The sequence below is a fragment of the Platalea leucorodia genome (assembly GCF_965183815.1).
Source record: "Platalea leucorodia genome assembly, contig: HAP1_HAP1_SCAFFOLD_54, whole genome shotgun sequence".
Lineage (NCBI taxonomy): Eukaryota > Metazoa > Chordata > Aves > Pelecaniformes > Threskiornithidae > Platalea > Platalea leucorodia.
In genome coordinates, this window is record NW_028121453.1 from 263,014 (window position 1) to 280,884 (window position 17,871).

Genomic DNA, 17,871 nt, shown 5'->3' on the forward strand with positions numbered 1-17,871 from the left:
CATGGAAACACCTCCAGGGCAGCACCCTCCAGGTCAGGGCCAGAGCAGGCACTCAGCACCCCCACCCCTTGCCCCACACCACCACCGTTCCTGCCAGGGACCCCACGAGCGGGAAGAAGAGCAGCACAAGCAGGTGGAGGACCAAAGCAGAACTCTGTGACTCTCCTCCTAAGGGAAGCAAGGAGAGGAGAGGCGGCCGGGCACTCAGGAAAGCCTTCTCCTTACCCAGCAGAGCACAGCAACTCCCAGTTAGCAAAAGCCCAGGGCAGTCGCTCGCAGCCCCTTTGCCCTGCAGAGGGAAGCGGCCACGTGTCAGGAGAGATGCCCCTCTGCTGTGCCAGAGCTCTGGCTGCAGAGGAGGCAACTCCTGCCCTGGACCACACGGCCTTGAGGGCAGAGGCTGTGCTGGGTGGGAGACGAGAGCAGGGGTCTTGTGCAGAGGCAGGTGTCTGCATTGGAGGGGATGGCAGGGAGCTTCCCAACTTCTCCCTCCCATGGCATTTGGGGTTGGAGGTTCCTAGAGCTCTCTGCCCATGTCTCTGCTGCCTGGAGCTATCCCTGCCGGGAACTGTTGCTCTGCCCTCCAGTTTTTCCCTGTCAGGGATCACAGACCCCACCACCCACTCCTGTCTGCTCAGCTCTGACCTCAAGAAACCTCCCCGTTCCAGGCACTCTCCAGAGGTACTCCCCGCTTGCAGGCAGGAAGGAGCAGGTCAGAGAAACCCTGCTGAGGACAGCAAAGGTGGTGCTGGTGCTCTCTGGAGGGAGAGGAGTGGATGCAAGCAGTTGCCTTGCCTCCTACCAGACCTCCTGATCTCTCAGGGTGGCAGCTCAGGACTCTCAGGCTCCCTCGCCAAATGCAGCAGCGCCTTTTCCCTTTTCCTGAAACAGCAGGAAACTGAAAGCACAGCCTCAGGAAAGCTCTTTAGCTGTAAGGGATCCCCTGCCTTGCTCTTCCTCTGCAAAAGCCCCCTCTGAAATGCCCTGGGCAGCTCTGGCTGCACAGCCTGCCTTCACCCCTTCCCCCTGGTCTAACATGAGCCCCTGGGCTGGGAGGCCTCCTCACAGACCCTGCAGGCTGGAGCCTATGAACGCTTTCGGAGACCCTTCCCGCAACGGCAGCTGCATTGCCCTGCACCAAGAGACTTACCGTGTCAAGGGCTGCAAAGGTTTCTTCCCTTGCAGCTCCCCTCTCTCCTCCCACTCCAGCCTGCCTTTAATCGCGCTCTGCCCTACTCCTTTGCCCAGAGCCCTGCTGCGCTTGGCAGAGGAGTTGCTCCTTGGCAGAGCTGTCTCTCTGCACTGCTGCCTGCTTACCAGGAGCTCCCTCCACCCCAGGAGCCTGTCTCAGCCCCGGAGGAGGGGACCTGCCCAAGACGTCACTTTCTCTGCCCCCACCCCACTGGGCGCTCCCTCCAGGTGTCCCTGGGGCTCTCCAGGAACCTGCTTGGGAAGAGACTGAAGGAATCACCGCTGTTGCCTGTCTCACCTCTGCAGAGACGTTTCTTTGCAGCAGTGGCCTTGCTGCTCTCCGAGACACAGTTAGGTCTGAGAATCCCCCTTCCTTGGCCCATCATGAGACAGGACACCTGGAGACTGCCAGGGAGGCATCTCCTTTAGCCATGCTGAGGGAAGGCAATCAGCTGAGTCAGTGGAGGCATCTCATGCTGGATTTGTAGTGCTGGGGCTGGAAGGGACCTCAGCTGCCTCCCATGCCTGCCACAAACCCCCAGGATGTGGGATTGCCCTTGCTTCTGTCATGGCGTCTGTTACAAATAGGCACCTGCACTCCTTTCCTACAGTCCCATGGTCATGCCCCTGTCACTCCAGAAACACAGATGGGTTCTGCCCCTTTATAGCTTGATGGCAATAGGGTGCACTGTGTACCCGTGTCCATTAGAGCCTTATAATCCCGCGGGTCTCATATTCCAGGCCATCGAATCCACACAGTCCAGTAAACCCGGTTGTCCCTTTCCTCCACCTGGCTGGAGGCAGGGCCCCCTCTAATCCTGGTCATAGCATTCATAGAATCATAGAATCATAGAATCATAGAATGGTTTGGGTGCGAAGGGACCTTTAAAGGTCATCTAGTTAAACCCCCCTGCAATGGGCAGGGACTTCTACAACCAGATCAGGTTGCTCAGAGCCCCATCTAGCCTGTCCTTGAATGTTTCCAAGCATGGAGCATCTACCACCTCTCTGGGAAACCCGTTCAAGTGTTTCACTCCCCTCATTGTGAAAATTTTTTCCTTGTGTTCCATCTAAATCTACCCTCCTACAGCAGCCTTCTCTTCTCCAGGGTGAACACCCCCAGCTCTTTCAGCCTTTCCTCATAGCAGAGGTGTTCCATCCCTCGGATCATTTGTGTGGCCCTCTTCTGGACCCACTCCAACAGGTCCATGTCCTTCCTGTGCTGAGGACTCCAGAGCTGGACGCAGGACTCCATGTAGGGTCTCACCAGAGCAGAGTAGAGGGGCAGAATCCCCTCCCTCGACCTGCTGGCCACGCTTCTTTTGATGCAGCCCAGGATACAGTTGGCTTTCTGGGCTGAGAGAGCACATTGCCGGCTCATGTCCAGTTTTTCATCTACCAGTCCCCCCAAGTCCTTCTCCTCAGGGCTGCTCTCAATCCCTTCATCCCCCAGCCTGTATTGATACTGGGAGTTGCCCCCACCCAGGTGCAGGACCTTGCACTTGGCCTTGTTGAACCTCATGAGGTTCACACGGGCCCCCTTCTCAGGCTTGTCCAGGTCCCTCTGGATGGCAACCTGTCCCTCGGGGGTGTTATGTGCACCGCTCAGCTTGGTGGCATCTCAAAACTTGCACTCAGTCGCACTATTCATGTCCTTGATAAAGACATTAAACACTACTGGTCCCAGTATGGACCCCTGAGGGACACCACTCGTGCGTTGGGTATCTATCTCCAGGGGTGGTCTCCACTCTAAGGTGGGCTTTGACTAGATGATCTCCAGCACCTACAACCTCTCTTCTTCCTCTTGGATTTGACCTTGAAGCTATCTCAGGATTTCTGATGTCTCCACTGGAGGGGTTGTCTTCTCAGTCAACACCCAAGGTTGAGCTTGAGGCCTTCTAAAGATCTAATGGCCACCTGGCACCACCTGAGGAGGACAAGCCTTGAGCCCACCCAAGCTCAGGTGAAGACCTGGGCAGAGGCTTCCCTCCAAGGAAGGCTGGATGAGGTGAGGGGGAGTCTCAGCCAAGGGCTGAAGGTGCCAGGGGAGGTGGGGCTGGCCCACAGCAAGGTGAAGGTCAAGAAGCGGCGCTGCAGCTGGGGCCAGAGGACACATGGGGCATGGCATAGTGGAGGGAAGGGAGGCAGGGGTATGGCCAATGGACGCACTTAGGGGTGCCAAGGTTGCACTTAGGGGCCCAGGGGGGCCCTTAGGGGTCTGGGGGCAGTTAGGGGTCTGTACAGGGATGAGACCCAGTCTATAAGGTTAAAGAGATCCAGTTTGTACAGGGACGGGGCCCAGTCTGTACTGGCAGGAGTTAAAGGGATCCAGGTTGGACTGTGACGGGACAGAGCCTGTACTGGGAAGAGATCCTGGGATCCATTTTGTACTAGGACGTGCCCAGTCTGTAATGGAAAAGGATAAAAGGATGCAGTTTGTACTGGGACAGGGCTCAGTCTGAGCTGGGCAGTGTTAAAGGGATCCAGTTTGTACTGGGATGAGACCCAGTCTGTGCTGGGAAGGGGACCAAGAGATCCAGTTTCTACTGGGACAGGGCAAAGTCTGTGATGGGAGGCGTTAAATGGATCCAGCTTGTACTGGAAGGGGGCTCAGTGTGTACTGGCAGGGGTTAAAAGGAACCAGTTTGTACTGGGACAGGGCCCAGTCTGTACTGGCAGGTATTAAATGTGTCCAGTTTGCACTGGGAGAGGCCCCATTCTCTACTGGGAGGTGTTTGAAGGATCCACTTTGTACTGGGAGGGGGCCCAGTCTGTACTGGGAGGGGGTCAGGGGATGCAGTTTATAATGTGACAGGGCCCAGTCTGTACTGGGAGGGGTTAAAGGGAACCAGTTTGGACTCAGACAGGGTCCATTCTGTACTATGAGGGGTTAACAGGATCCAGTTTATAATGTGACAGGGCCCAGTCTTTACTGGGAGTGGTTAAATGGACGCAGGTTCTGCTTGGAGGGGGGTCAGTCTGTACTGAGAGGGGTTAAAGGGTTCCAGTTTGTACTGGGACTGGTCCCAGTCTGTACTGGAAGGAGTTCAGGGGATCCTCTTTGTACTGGGAGGGGGGGCCCAGTCTGTACTGGGAGGTGATCAGGGCATGCATTTTATAATGGGACAGGGCCCGGTCTCTGCTGCAGGGCATTAAAGGGAACCAGTTTGTACTGGGACAGGGCCCACACTCTACTGAGAGAGGTTAAAGGGATCCAGTTTGTACTGGGACTGGTCCCAGCCTGTACTGGAAGGAGTTCAGAAAAAGAAATCTATGTAATAGCTGAAAAAGTCTTAATTTCCAGCTTTTCGTGACTCTTTAAAGAAATTTTGCTGATCCCTGAGGGATGCTGCTAGTATCTGGCTCCTCGGAGGACTTTGTACCACTGACAGAATTTGTTCCTGATCGTCCAGCCAACTTCCCACCCACCGCATCATCCACTTCTTCAGTCCAGATGTCAACAATCTGCTCTGGGGAGGCCATGGGAAACCACACGCAAGGACTTGCAAAAGTCCAGGTACACAGCATGCCCTTCTTTCCCCTCCCCCATGGGTTCAGCAATCCTTTTCTTGTCCTTCAAGTGATGGAGATAGCTGCAAGAGCATTTGCCCTGCCACCTTCCCAGGGGCTGAGGTGAAGCTGACCAACCTGTAACACTCCCGGTCCTCCTTCTTGCCCTTCTTGAGGATGGCTTTGATATTTGCCTTTTCTGAGGACCTTGCAACCTCCCTGATCTCTCTGCCCCTTCCAAGATGTTTGAGAGAGGTCTCATGATGACACCAGCCAGCTCCACCAGCCAGCTCCACCAGCACCTCTCTGCTCCTTCCCACACCAAAAGCCTTCTTCATATCCCATCCTTCCAGGGGAGTGCCCAGGACACAGCACACGCCAGTCCAGGTCCTCTGGGCTGGCTCAGGAGAGAGCCAGAAGTGATTTCTTCCTGCAGGCCCACAGCTCCAATGGTTTCTCTGCGCAGCTCACGGCTTCCCTGAGCATTTTTCTCAGTGTCCCCCAACCTTTCTAGTCCACAGGCTGCAGATGAAGGGATTGAAGAGGGATGTGAGGATGGTGGAGAAAAAGGGCTTTGTCAAACTGTCTCAGGAGGGATGTTCTCGGCATCACACCCCCAAGGATGAGGGTGTCATAGAAAACAGTGGCACCAGTGAGGTGAGAGGAGCAGGTGGAGAGGGCTTTCTGCCTGCCCACGCTGGATGGGAGAGCTGCCCCGGGGAGGCATCTCTGATGCACACAGGATGACCATGTGAGCAGGAAGGGGAGGATGGGATCTAAAAAGCAGGTTATGAGAGCAAAGAGCACGAGTGTCACAGTGTCACTGTGTGAGAGCTCCAGCAATGGGGTGAAATCACAGAAGAAGTGGTCCGCTCCCCTGGGACCACACAACTGTATCTGGGACACGACTGACATTATGACTGTAGATGACAGAAATGCCCCTAGCGAAGGGGCAGCTGCCCTCTGGAGACAGACCTGCCGGTTCATGAGTCTTGTAGAGAGCAGGGGGTGGCACACAGCCCAGTACTGATCGTAGGGTGTGGTCACCAGTACTAAACACTCAGTGCATACAAAAGGTGCAGGAAACAATACCAGCACCGTGATGAGCAGAGATGGTGCTGTCCCCAGTCACGCAGCTGGCCATCAGCTGGGGCAGGGTGGTGGGTCTGTGGAAGATCTCCAGGGAAGACAAATGGCCCAAGAAGAAGCCCATGGGGGTGTGCGGATGCTGGTTTGCCACCACGTGCATAATGATGAGGGTTTTCTCAAGCACAAACACTATGCAGGTCATGAGAGAGAGGGAAGAGATTTGCCTAAGGGCTGGGAATGTTCCCCATTCCGTAGGTATGGGGGACTCCATCATGGCCCCATTGCCCTTTCTCCACCTATGAGGAAGAATATTTGGTTCAGTTTTAGTTGCTTGGGTCTCAGACAGACAAGTCAATGCAAGTACATTTCTTTTGTTTCATTAGAGAAGGAGTATAGCTCCTTATTGACACAGTCGGTGGGTCAGACTAGTGAGGAAGAGAATGAAGTAGAAGTGGGGTGTCCACATTTCTTTGTGGACAACATTATCACAAGTTAAAAAAGCAAGAAAAGAAAAAACTTACCCAACAACAATGATAACAACAAAAATTAATCAAGAAAGGCTGGGCCTGTTATGAGTTACATTATGAGTCATATGTTGAAGACGATGGACACTCTATAGCTCCTGGAGAACATCCAGTCATCAGTTTCCACACTGCATCCTTGAGCTCCTGGTTCCTCATGCTGTAGATGAGGGGGTTCACTGCTGGAGGCACCACCGAGTACAGAGCAGCAACCACTTGATTCAGGGATGGGGAGGAGATGGAGGGGGGCTTCAGGTAGGCAAATGTGGCGGTGCTCAGAAACAGAGAGACCACGGCCAGGTGAGGGAGGCACGTGGAAAAGGCTTTGTGGCGTCCCTGCTCACAGGGGATCCTCAGCACGGCCCTGAAGATCTGCACATAGGACACCACAAGGAAAACAAAACACCCCAAAAAGACAAAAGTACTAAACATAAGAAGCTTAAATTCCCTGAGGTAGGCATGTGAGCAGGAGAGCTTGAGGATCTGGGGGATTTCACAGAAGAACTGGTCCAGGACACTGCCTTGGCAGAGGGGTAGGGAAAATGTATTGGCTGTGTGCAGAAGAGCATAGAAGAAACCACTGCCCCAGGCAGCTGCTGCCATGTGGACACAAGCTCTGCTGCCCAGGAGGGTTCCGTAGTGCAGGGGTTTGCAGATGGCCACGTAGCGGTCATAGGCCATTACAGTAAGAAGAAAATACTCTGCTGAAATGAAAAAGACAAATAGAAAGAGCTGTGCAGCACATCCTGCATAGGAAATAGACCTGGTGTCCCACAGGGAATTGGCCATGGCTTTGGGGAGAGTGGTGGAGATGGAGGCCAGGTCGAGGAGGGAGAGGTTGAGGAGGAAGAAGTACATGGGGGTGTGGAGGTGGTGGTCACAGGCTACGGCGGTGATGATGAGTCCGTTGCCCAGGAGGGCAGCCAGGTAGATGGCCAGGAAGAGGCAGAAGTGCAAGAGCTGCAGCTCCTGCGTGTCCGCAAATGCCAGGAGAAGGAACTCGATGATGGAGCTGCTGTTGGACATTTGCTGCCTCTGTGCATGGGGACCTGCCCAAGGAGGTAAAGGCAGTGAGAAGTTAGGGTAGAGTTCTCTGAGCAAAGCCTATTCCAGTTCTCATGGAAACACCCCAGACTGCCTTGCACCTTTCAGGGAGACCTTTGGCAGGTGACTTTCATGAGCTCTGGTTGGTGCTGGCTGAGGGTGCCATGTGGAGCAGGGAGCTCTGCTGTGCGCTCTGGAGGGGTCAGCCCTGTCTTACAGCAATAGGTAATAGCAACATGGGGTGATCTCAGATTAAATCCACTTTTGATATCAATGAGCTTTTCAGCATTGTTGCTCCCATTTCACCCAACTGCAGAGCGGAGCCGAAGGGATTTTATTTTGTTTATCTTGTTCTAGTTGCCACAGCACAACTGAGAAGTGCTTGTAAAGCAGAAATCCTTGGCACTTCTGCTGTACTCCAAGTGAAATGGTGTGGGTGCTGACAGGCAAAGAGACTGTCCCTTAGTGCAGGGTGTGGAGAGCTGGTCTGTCCATCAGCCCTGGTCTCAGCTGCCTTTTCCTTGCGGCTCTTTGAGCTGGAGGAGGATCACACCCAGATGTTCACCTGAGAAGAAACTGGAAACTTCTGAGAGCAGAGGAATCCAGTTCCCAAGTGCAGATCTCCAAACCCCTCCCCACCATCTCATTGTACGTGAGCAGGATCTCAGCTCTCCCCTCCCAGCCATGGACACACAGGGCTCATTGCAGCTGCCCACACAGACGATGAGCCACATTGCCATGGCCTTAGCACTGAGTTGTCTTCTCCAGGGGACACAGAGAGCCCATGGGAGAGCTGTGCCCTTCTGGAGGACAGCCTGCATCCCAGCAGGAGCCCCAGGGAAAAAGTCAAAAGTCCTGAAGACAGGGAGTCCTTAGATGAGGGTCAGCTCATTGCCAGCCCCACACACTGCAGTGCCCGGAGCCCCCAGGTAAGGTGGGGACAAAGGCAGCAAGGACAGGAGGGGAAACACAGAGAAATGTCCCAATGCTCCTGCCATGGGAGGAAGGACAGGGACAGACCCACAGGCACTCAGGCGTTTCTCCTCACTGTGGGTTGGGCTGCCAAGAAGAAGACAGCCTGAAACCCCATGACCCTGGGGGCAAAGGCTGTGCTGGGTGGGAGAGGAGAGCAGGAGGGTGCTCCCTGAAGGTGTCTGTGCTGCAGGGGATGGCAGGGAGGTGCCTGAATCCCCACTGCCATGGTGGGAGCAGCTCCCTCTCCCTCCCTGCCCATGTCTCTGCTGCCTGGAGCTGTCCCTGCCAGGAGCTGTTTCTCTGTCCCCAAGTCTGCTCCCTGCCAGTGCTCACAGAGCCCATCCCACCCGCTCTGTGCTCAGCTCTGCCCTGCAGACATCTCCCGGCAGCAGGGCACTGCCCAGGGGCATCTCTGTATGTGCAGGGGCTCAGGAGAAGCTCAGACAAGTCCCAGTGAGAAGCAGGGTCTCAGTGCCTTCTCCAGAGCAGAGAAATACATTCCCATCTCCCACTGCCCACCCAGCCAACCAAGAGTGGCAAAGAGAAAGCAGAGATTCCTTCCCTTTTAGGTAATCCTCATCTTGACCTTCCTCTTGAAAAGTCCCCTTGGAAATTCCCTGGGGGTAATCTGGAGCTGTAGGCAGCCCTGACCCATGCAGCACCCTCTCAACAGAGGGACCCGGTCTTACCCTGCCAGGGTCACTGCTTGCACACACAGCTTCTCCCTGCAGCGTTGTGGGCAGCTCCCCGGGCAGGCTGAGTGCTGACCCTGGCAGGCGGCAGCGTCTGGTGCCCTGGCACACAGCGCCCTGGGGTGCAGGGACCCTGCTCTGAAGGATGGCCCTGGGCACCCCTGGCTGCACACCCGGCTTCACGCCCTTGCAGCCATCCCCAGGAGATGGCAGCCATCATGACCTTTCCTTCAGATGGTGCGGCAGGGAAGCCCTGCTCTGGAGCATGTCCTCCTCCTCTATGCTAGAGAAGCCAAGAAAGACATCCTGATAGGTCCTATCAGTCATGCGATGTGCCAGCTCTGGAAGAGCCCTCCAGGATACTCATCTGAATCTCGCTGCTGCCAGAGACTTACTGTGTCAAATGCTGTGAAGATTTCTCTCCGAACAAGCTCAGCTCTCTCCTTCCACCCCACACTGCCTTTAACCTCTCTCTGCCTCGCTCCTCTCCCCTCAGTGCCTGCAGGCAGTGCCCACAGCCCTGCTGCGCTTCGCAGAGGAGCTGCTCCTGGGCAGAGCTGTCTCTCTGCAGGGCTGCCCACTTGCCAGGAGCTCCCTCCATCCCAGGAGCCCAGCCCAGCTCAGCAGCAGAGGCCCAGCCCAAGGCAGCACTTTCTCTGCCCCCTCTGGGCTCCCTCCAGGTGTCCCTGGGGCTCCTGCTGTGAAACAGGCTGAAGGAATCACTCATGTTCCCTCCCTCAGCTGGGGAGAGAGATTTCTTTCCAGCAGTGTCCTTTCGCCTATCAGAGATGGGCTTAGGTCTAAAAATCGCCCCTTTGTCTTACCATTAAGTAGGACACCCAGACAATGACAGGCAGGGATCTTCTTTAATCCTGATGAGGGACGGGATTCAGCTGGAGGCTGAGACTCAGTGGAGGCATCTCATCCTGTGTTTCTATTGCTAAGCACTGGAAGGGGACTCAGCTCCCTCCCATGCCTGCCACAATCCCACAGGAGGTGGGATTCCTCTTGCCTCAGTTCAGGTGGGCATTAAACAGGCACCTGCATGTGAGCTCCTTGTCTCAGCTCCTGTGGTCACTGGTGAAGATGTAGGTCGGGACTTGGCTGTTCACATGAAATACCTGCTGACACCTGAGGTGCCAGGGGTTGTCCAAGGCACGTTGCAAGGCAACTGCACTTGTCCCTGTTTACTACTTTCTTGGCAGCCTATGCTGCCATCTGACGAAATGATGTCATGTAGCACAGGGAGAACTAAGCTTTGCTCTGTCTTTTCCATCAGCTGGGTTGACTAGATCTCCATTGCCTGTAATGATGGTTTTCATCCCCACATTGCCTAATCAAATTCCAGACTGTTACTCGATTTCATGTCCAAATAGATGTCTGTAGTGTTCTGTGAGATGCCAAGGCTCTCACCCGTACCTACATGTGGCTGGCAGGTACAGCACGGGAAAGCCATGCCCATTCAGAACGAGTGTGTGTCGGACACCCCAGACAGCCTTGCAGACAGGTTCGGTGCCTTTGTGCAAGAAACTCTTTGCCACCACTGCAGTGTGGCAAGGTCCGTCCCTTCTCTACCCAGTAGATGTAAGGCAGGCCAGGAGCACAAGGCACATCACACTGGGGTCTCCACTTGTGTGCCTATGTTCTCAGACTGCTGTTTTATCTCTCCACCAGCCTTTACTCACCCCCTTGATGATACAATCAAGGAACGGACCAAGAGTTTTCACATTGGCCTGACAGCAGCACCTTGTCATTGACGGAGATCACCTTCACGTCCACCAAAGGCCCTAAGAGGCAGCAGAGACACCACTGAAATAAACCTCTTTCTTTCCAGGGCTGCACTTCCCAGCCCCATTTTCCTCTGGCCTTGGGGACAGCAGGGTTTGCTCATTATTGTGGCATCCAATTGCAGCTTTATGTTTCCATCTGATGTCCACTCTGGAACGTCTCTGCTCTGAAGCAAAGCCTTTGCAAACAGGGCTTCTCGGACGCTGGGTACCAGGTTTCCGTAAGACAAGTCAGAGTTTTGCCTGGAGCTACAGCTGAGGAGCTACAGCCCAAATGTGCACTGATGCCCTCAGCCAGGGGCACAGCCAGGATGAGCTGGAGCCTGTGCTTTTTGACATGCATGGAGTAACTGCCAAGGCATGATGGGACAAGTCACACGGCTTGGGGTGCTGCAATGGATGGGTACAGGCTTTTCAGGAGAGACAGGCTGGAAGGATCAGGAGTGGGGCTCCCTCAAAGTGAAGAAATTAACTCCATGGATGGAGCTCCTCTGTGGGGCAAGTGACAAGTTGGGTGAGCCCTTGTGAGCGAGGGCCAGAGGAGGGGCCAGTAAAGGTGACACCATGGTGGGAGATGAGAAACCCACAGTTGGCCTAGTCTTTTCTAAGCATCCAAATGAAGACCCTGGATGTAGAAGCCTGGGTCTCACTGGAGACTGCAATGTCCCTGGCATTTAATGGAAGAGGAACACAGCAGGATTGTTGTAGTTTAACCCCAGCTGGCAACCAAGCACCACACAGCCGCTCGCTCAGCCTCCCCCCAGCCGGTGGGATGAGGGAGAGAATCTGAAGAGCAAAAGTAAGAAAACTCATGAGTTGGGATAAGAATGGTTTAATCATGGAAATAAAATAAAATTAAATTTTAAAAAAAAAAATTGTAATGAAAAGGAAAACAATAAGAGAGAGAGAGGGGAACAAAACCCAGGAAAATCAAGTGATGCAACCGCCTACCAGTCACCGACCAATGCCCCGCCAGTCTCCGAGCAGTGATCACTGCCCTCTGGCCAACTCCCTCCAGTTTATATCCTGACCATGACATCATATGGTATGGAATAGCCCTTTGGCCAGTTGGGGTCAGCTGTCCTGGCTGTGCTCCCTCCCAGCTACTTGTGCACCTCCTGGCTGGCAGAGTATGGGAAGCTGAAAAGTCCTTGTCTTAATATAAGCACTAGAATCACAGAATCATAGAATGTCCTGACTTGGAAGGGACCCACAGGGATCATGGAGTCCAACACTACTTAGCAACAACTAAAACACCAGTGTGCTGTCACGTTATTCTCAGGCTAAATCCAAAACACAGCGCTCTACCAGCTACTAGGAAGAAAATGAACTCTGTCCCAGCTGAAACCAGGACAGTATCCACCCCTTATTCTATACCATCTACGTCGTGCCCAGGTCCCATACTTTCCAATACCTTTCAATTATTTGCCACCACTTTTCCTGTCTTTTAATATATACACACAGATATCATTCCCTTGGTCTATGGGCCATGCCTCTAAAATGTCCGTTGGGTTCCTTGAGTCCATGACTTTGGGCTTTATCTGTCATAACAGCCTTTCAGGGCAGGAGAGCAGGTGTGTGGTCTTGGATTGTTGCATGCTGAAGTCAGTTCTGGTTCCATCACTGCTGCACTTTGCTTGGTTTCATCAAAGTTCATTCTTCATTAATCTGGGTGATTCTTACTGTAATACCATTGGTATGGCATATAGCCACCATAGAAGTGATGACATGCACTATCATTTAGCAATTCACATCATACGATTCAGTTCATTGGCTATTTTCACCCAAAATCAAATCCCCCTGAGGTACACATCAGAATTCCCCATCCTTCCACATCACCCACCAAGTGCACCCACGTCCTTGAGCAAAAGCAATCCCACCAATGGGTTTGCCTTTGCCTGAGGCGGGAGTAACCCAGACTGTCTGCCCCAGCATATTTTTTATGTGCACCACATGGACTTTATTCCCTTCTACAGTACGTAAAAGTTTTGATTGGGCAGGGCCAGCTCGATTGGCAGATCCCCTAGTGTTGACTAACCAGGTGGCCTTTGCTAAATGTGTATCCCAGTGTCTGAATGTTCCACCACCCGTTGCTCTCAGTGTAGTCTTTAACAGTCCATTGTATCGTTCGATTTTCTCAGAGGCTGGTGCGTGATAGGGGATGTGATATACCCACTCAGTGCCATGCCTTTGGCCCAGGGGTCTATGAGGTTCTTTCAGAAATGAGCCCCATTGTCTGTCTCAACTCTTTCTGGGGTGCCATGTTGCCATAGGATTTGCTTTTCAAGACCCAGGATAGTGTTCCGGCCAGTGGCATGGGGCACGGGACATGTTTCCAGCCGTCTGGTGGTTGCTTCCACCGTTGTAAGCACATGACGCGTGCCTTGGTGGGTTTGTGGGAGTGTGATATCATCAATCTGCCAGGCCTCCCCATATTTATCTTTCAGCCATCGTCCTCCAAACCAGAGAGGCTTGAACTGCTTGGCTCGCTTGATTGCAGCGCATGTTTCGCATTCATGGATAACCAGTGCAATGGTGTCCATGGTTAAGTCCACCCCGCGATCGTGAGCCCGTCTATGTGTTGCATCTCTTCCTTGATGGCCTGAGGTGTCAGGGGCCGAGTGAGCTAGAAATAATTCACCCTTATGTTGCCCGTCCAGATCCACCTGAGCCACTTCAGTCTTAGCAGCCTGATCCACCTGCTGGTTGTTTTGAGGTTCTTCAGTGGCCCGACTCTTGGGTATGTGAGCATCTACGTGACGTACTTTTACAACCAGGTTCTCTACCCAGGCGGCAATATCTGGCCACAATGCGGCAGCCCAGATGGGTTTGCCTCTGTGCTGCCAGTTGCTCTGCTTCCATTGCTGCAACCACCCGCACAGGGCATTTGCCACCATCCATGAGTCAGTACAGAGATGGAGCATTGGCCACTTTTCTCGTTCAGCAGTATCTAAAGCCAGCTGGGTGGCTTTCACCTCTGCAAACTGACTCGATTCACCTTCTCCTTCAGCAGTTTCTGCCACCTGTCGTACAGGACTCCATACAGGAGCTTCCCACCTCCAATGCTTCCCCACAAGACGACAGGATCCATCAGTGAACAGGGCATATTGCTTCTCATTTTCTGGCAGTTTATTGTACAGTGGGGCCTCCTCAGCACACATCACCTCCTTCTCTGGTGATATTCCAAAATCTTTGCCTTCTGGCCAGTCCATGATCACTTCCAAGATTCCTGGGCGACTGGGGTTTCCTATTCGAGCCCGTTGTGTGATCAGTGTGACCCACTTACTCCATGTAGCATCAGTTGCATGATGTCTAGAAGGGACCCTCCCTTTGAACACCCAGCCCAACACTGGCCGTTGGGGTGCCAGGAGGAGCTGTGCTTCAGTACCAACCACTTCTGGAGCAGCTCAAACCCCTTCATATGCTGCCAATATCTCTTTTTCAGTTGGAGTATAGCGGGCCTCGGATCCTCTGTATCCCTGACTCCAAAACCCCAGGGGTCAACCTCGAGTCTCCCCCGGTGCTTTCTGCCAGAGGCTCCAGGCAGGGCCGTTCTCCCTGGCTGTGCTGTAGAGCACAGTTTTTACACCTTGTCCTGCCCAGACTGGCCCAAGGGCTACTGCATGAACTACCTCCTGTTTAATTTGTTCAAAGGCTTGTTGTTCCTCAGGGCCCCATTTGAAATCGTTCTTCTTCCAGGTCACTTCATAGAGAGGGCTTAAAACCAGACTGTAATTAGGAATATGCATTCTCCAAAAACCCACAATGCCCAAGAAAGCTTGTGTTTCCTTTTTGCTGGTTGTTGGAGACATAGCCATTATTTTGTTGATCACATCCATTGGGATCATGCCCCACTTCTCATCTTCCCTGTTGGTCTCTCCTAAGACACTGAATCTCCATCCAGCACAAAAGCCATGGGATCTGTCCTTCCCCACCTCACCTCTTATTCCACTGATGTCACAGCTCTGTGATGGCACATGGGGCTCCTGCTCTCTGTGCCCCACGCTCTGGGCTTTGGTGCCCATTTGGGCTGCAGCACCTCAGATGTGGCACCAGGGCCCAGGGCAGACTTGTCACATGGAAACCTGGTCCCCAGAGATGGGAGCCCGTGTGTGGCAAGGCTTGGCGTCCCAGCAGAGGCATGCTGGAGTGGGTGGCAGGTGGTGCCATAATGATGGATGAGGTTCCCCCACGGAGAGCAAAAGCTGCAGTCCCCAAGGGCAGAGAGCAAGAGGCCTGGGCTGTGCAGGCCTGGCAGGAGAGGGCTTTGCTGTGCCAGGTGACTCTGCGGCACCGTGGGGCCTGTGCCAGAGGTGGAGCTGAGCTGCAGGAAGGACAAGGTGCTGCTGAGAAAGTCCCTGGGGGAGGGCAGCCTGTGATCCAGCCACACTGTGGACATCATGCTGAGGGCTGACTGGACAGAAAGCAGCTCTGCAGAGAAGGACCTTGGCATCCCGGAGGAGAAGCAGCTGAACATAAGCCAGCAATACACCCTTGCAGCAAAGGCCAACAGCGTCCTGGGCTGCATTAGGAAAAGCCTTGCTGGCAGATGGAGGGAGGTGACCCTTGCCCTCCACTCAGCACTGGGGAGGCCCCATCTGGAGTGCTGTGTCCAGTGCTGGGCTCCTCACTACAATAAAGTTCTTGACCTACAAAAGCAAGTCCAGCAAAGGGTGACAAAGCTGTTTTAAGGGACTGCAGCATCTTTCATAGGAGGAAATGCTGAGAGATGTGGGACTGTTCAGTCTGGAGAAGAAAAGGCTCGGAGGGATCTTGTTAATGTGTATAAACACCTGATGGGAGAGCATGAAGACCAGGGAGCCAAACTCTTCGCAGTAGTTCCCAGTGCCAAGACAAGGGGTGATGGACACAGCTAAAAACACATGAAATGCCATCTGAATCCAAGAAAGCACTTTTTGACTGTGAGGGTGGTCAGCCACTGGAAAAAGTTGCCAAGAGAGGTTGTGGAGTCTATATCCATGGAGATATTCCAATCCCAGCTAGAAAAGGTGCTCAGCAACCTGCTCTAGCTGAACCTGCCTCAGCTGCGGGGTTGAACTAGATGATCTCCAGAGGTCTCTTCCAATCTCAACATTTCCATGATTCTGTGAGTATGAAGGAGAAAAGTAAGAGAGAAAGAAAGGAACAACACCTAGCCTTGACAACAAATACAGTGGGATCCCAGGGAGAGGACCGAAGCTGGAGCAGGGGAGGTGTGAGGAGGAAGGAGCAGCAGAGATGTTCTGCAGTGACTGTTAACCCCCTCTTCACCATCCCCCCTGCTCTTCGTGGTGTTGAGGTAGGTAGAACTGGGAACAATGGAGTAATTTGAGCCTGGGGGAAAGTGTGAGGGGAATGGTCTTTAATATTTTTCTCATTGTTTCTCACAATCCAAATCTTTTTATAATTGGCAACAAATGAATTTGATCTTCCCCAAGTCAACGGGTCTTTGCCCATGATGGTATTCGGTAACTGATCTCTTTTACTTTATCTTGACCCATGAGTTATTCCATCTTATTTTCTCCCTTTGTCCTGCTGAGGCAGGGGAGTGAGCGAGCAGCTGGGTGGGTGCCTGGCTGCTGGCCAAGGCTAACCCACTACAGAACCACCACATCAGGACTGCTGCGTCCAGTATGGGACTTCCCAGCACAAGAAAGACCCTGACCGACTGAAGTGAGTCCTGCGGAGGCCAGAAGGATGGTTGGGTCTTGGAGCACATTATGGACAAGGAGAGGCTGAGAGTGCTGAAGTTTTGAGAAATCCCTCAAGTCAGACACTAGAGGAAGCACCCACTCCAGTTGAGGGATCTCAGTCAATGGAGATATTCAATATTTGTTGAGACAAGGCCATGAGAACCTGTTCAAGCTGGATCTGTGTGAGAACTGGCTTGGCTGAGGGACCAGCTGTGGCAAGAGCTGTGAGACTTGAGGGGTCTAGAGCACAAGTCTTATGAGGAGCGGCTGAGGGAACTGGGCTTGTTTAGCCTGGAGAAGAGGAGGCTGAGGGGTGACCTTATTGTTCTGTACAACAGCCTGAAAGGAGGCTGTAGCGAGGTGGGGGTCGCTCTCTTCTCCCCAGTAACGAGTGATAGGACAAGAGGAAACGGCCTCAAGCTGCGCCAGGGGAGGTTTAGGTTAGATATTAGGAAAAACTTCTTCACCGAAAGGGTGGTCAAGCATTGGAACAGGCTGCCCAGGAAAGTGGTTGAGTCTCCCTCCTGGGAGGTATTTAAAGAACTGATAGATACGGTGCTTGAAGACATGGTATAGATGGACTTGGCAGTGATAGGTTAACGGTTGGACTTGATCTTAAGGGTCTTTTCCAACCTTGACGACTCCATGATTCTATGATTCTATGATTTGTGTGTAATAAGTGTCAGTAGGAAACTGCTTCCCTTTTTCTTAATATTGGTGATGGAGTTGGGTATCACTGAGCCCCGGAGGAGGACAGAGGTGACCATGCAGCAAAAGTCCTTTCTCAAGGCTGGGGTGTACAAACAGAGCTGGAAATGGCCGGTGCGTGGCAGTGATCTGGGACAGTTTTCCCAGGGCAGCTTCCCCAGGATGTATAGGGAACATGGCACAGACCTGGCCCCTCTCTTCTGCACCTTCGGTGCCTTGCTTCCTTCACCATGATGCCTGACTCTGCACTGTCAGCACCCTGCTGGGTGCCCCCACCCTGCACACTCACACAGCTTAGCTCTACACTGGGGCTTTCCTCTCCCGGGCACTTCCCAGCCCAGCCCAGCCCCTCCCCAGATCTCCCCACCTCCCCTGCCCCCTCCCCAGCCCAGCAGAGCAGCCCAGCCTGGGATGGCCCCACGGCAGTGCCCACCACAGGGTGCTGCAGAGCTCTGGGCACTCACCCCACAGCCCCAGCCCCTCTGAAGGGCACAGCAGCTCCTGGGGGGCAGAGAGGGGGGCTCAGGCTCCCAATCAACCCCAAGGCTGGTGCTGGCCCCAAGGCCAGGAGGAAACAGGCCAGGCACTCTCTGGCTCTCCTGAATTCATATTGTAGGTGATGCCCATACCTGACTGTATTTGTCCCCTCCTCTGCTCCCAC

The 17,871-nt window shown here is 53.6% G+C and overlaps 1 protein-coding gene across 1 annotated transcript; it reads right to left on the reverse strand.

Annotated features, from left to right (window-relative positions):
* Positions 1-6,371: 6,371 nt before the first annotated feature.
* Positions 6,372-7,337, reverse strand: LOC309603317 (olfactory receptor 14C36-like; the record flags this gene model as incomplete). The annotated part of the gene is made up of 1 exon (XM_082338195.1): positions 6,372-7,337. The coding sequence occupies one exon, from the start codon at positions 7,335-7,337 to the stop codon at positions 6,372-6,374; it is 966 nt and encodes a 321-aa protein (XP_082194321.1).
* Positions 7,338-17,871: the final 10,534 nt, after the last annotated feature.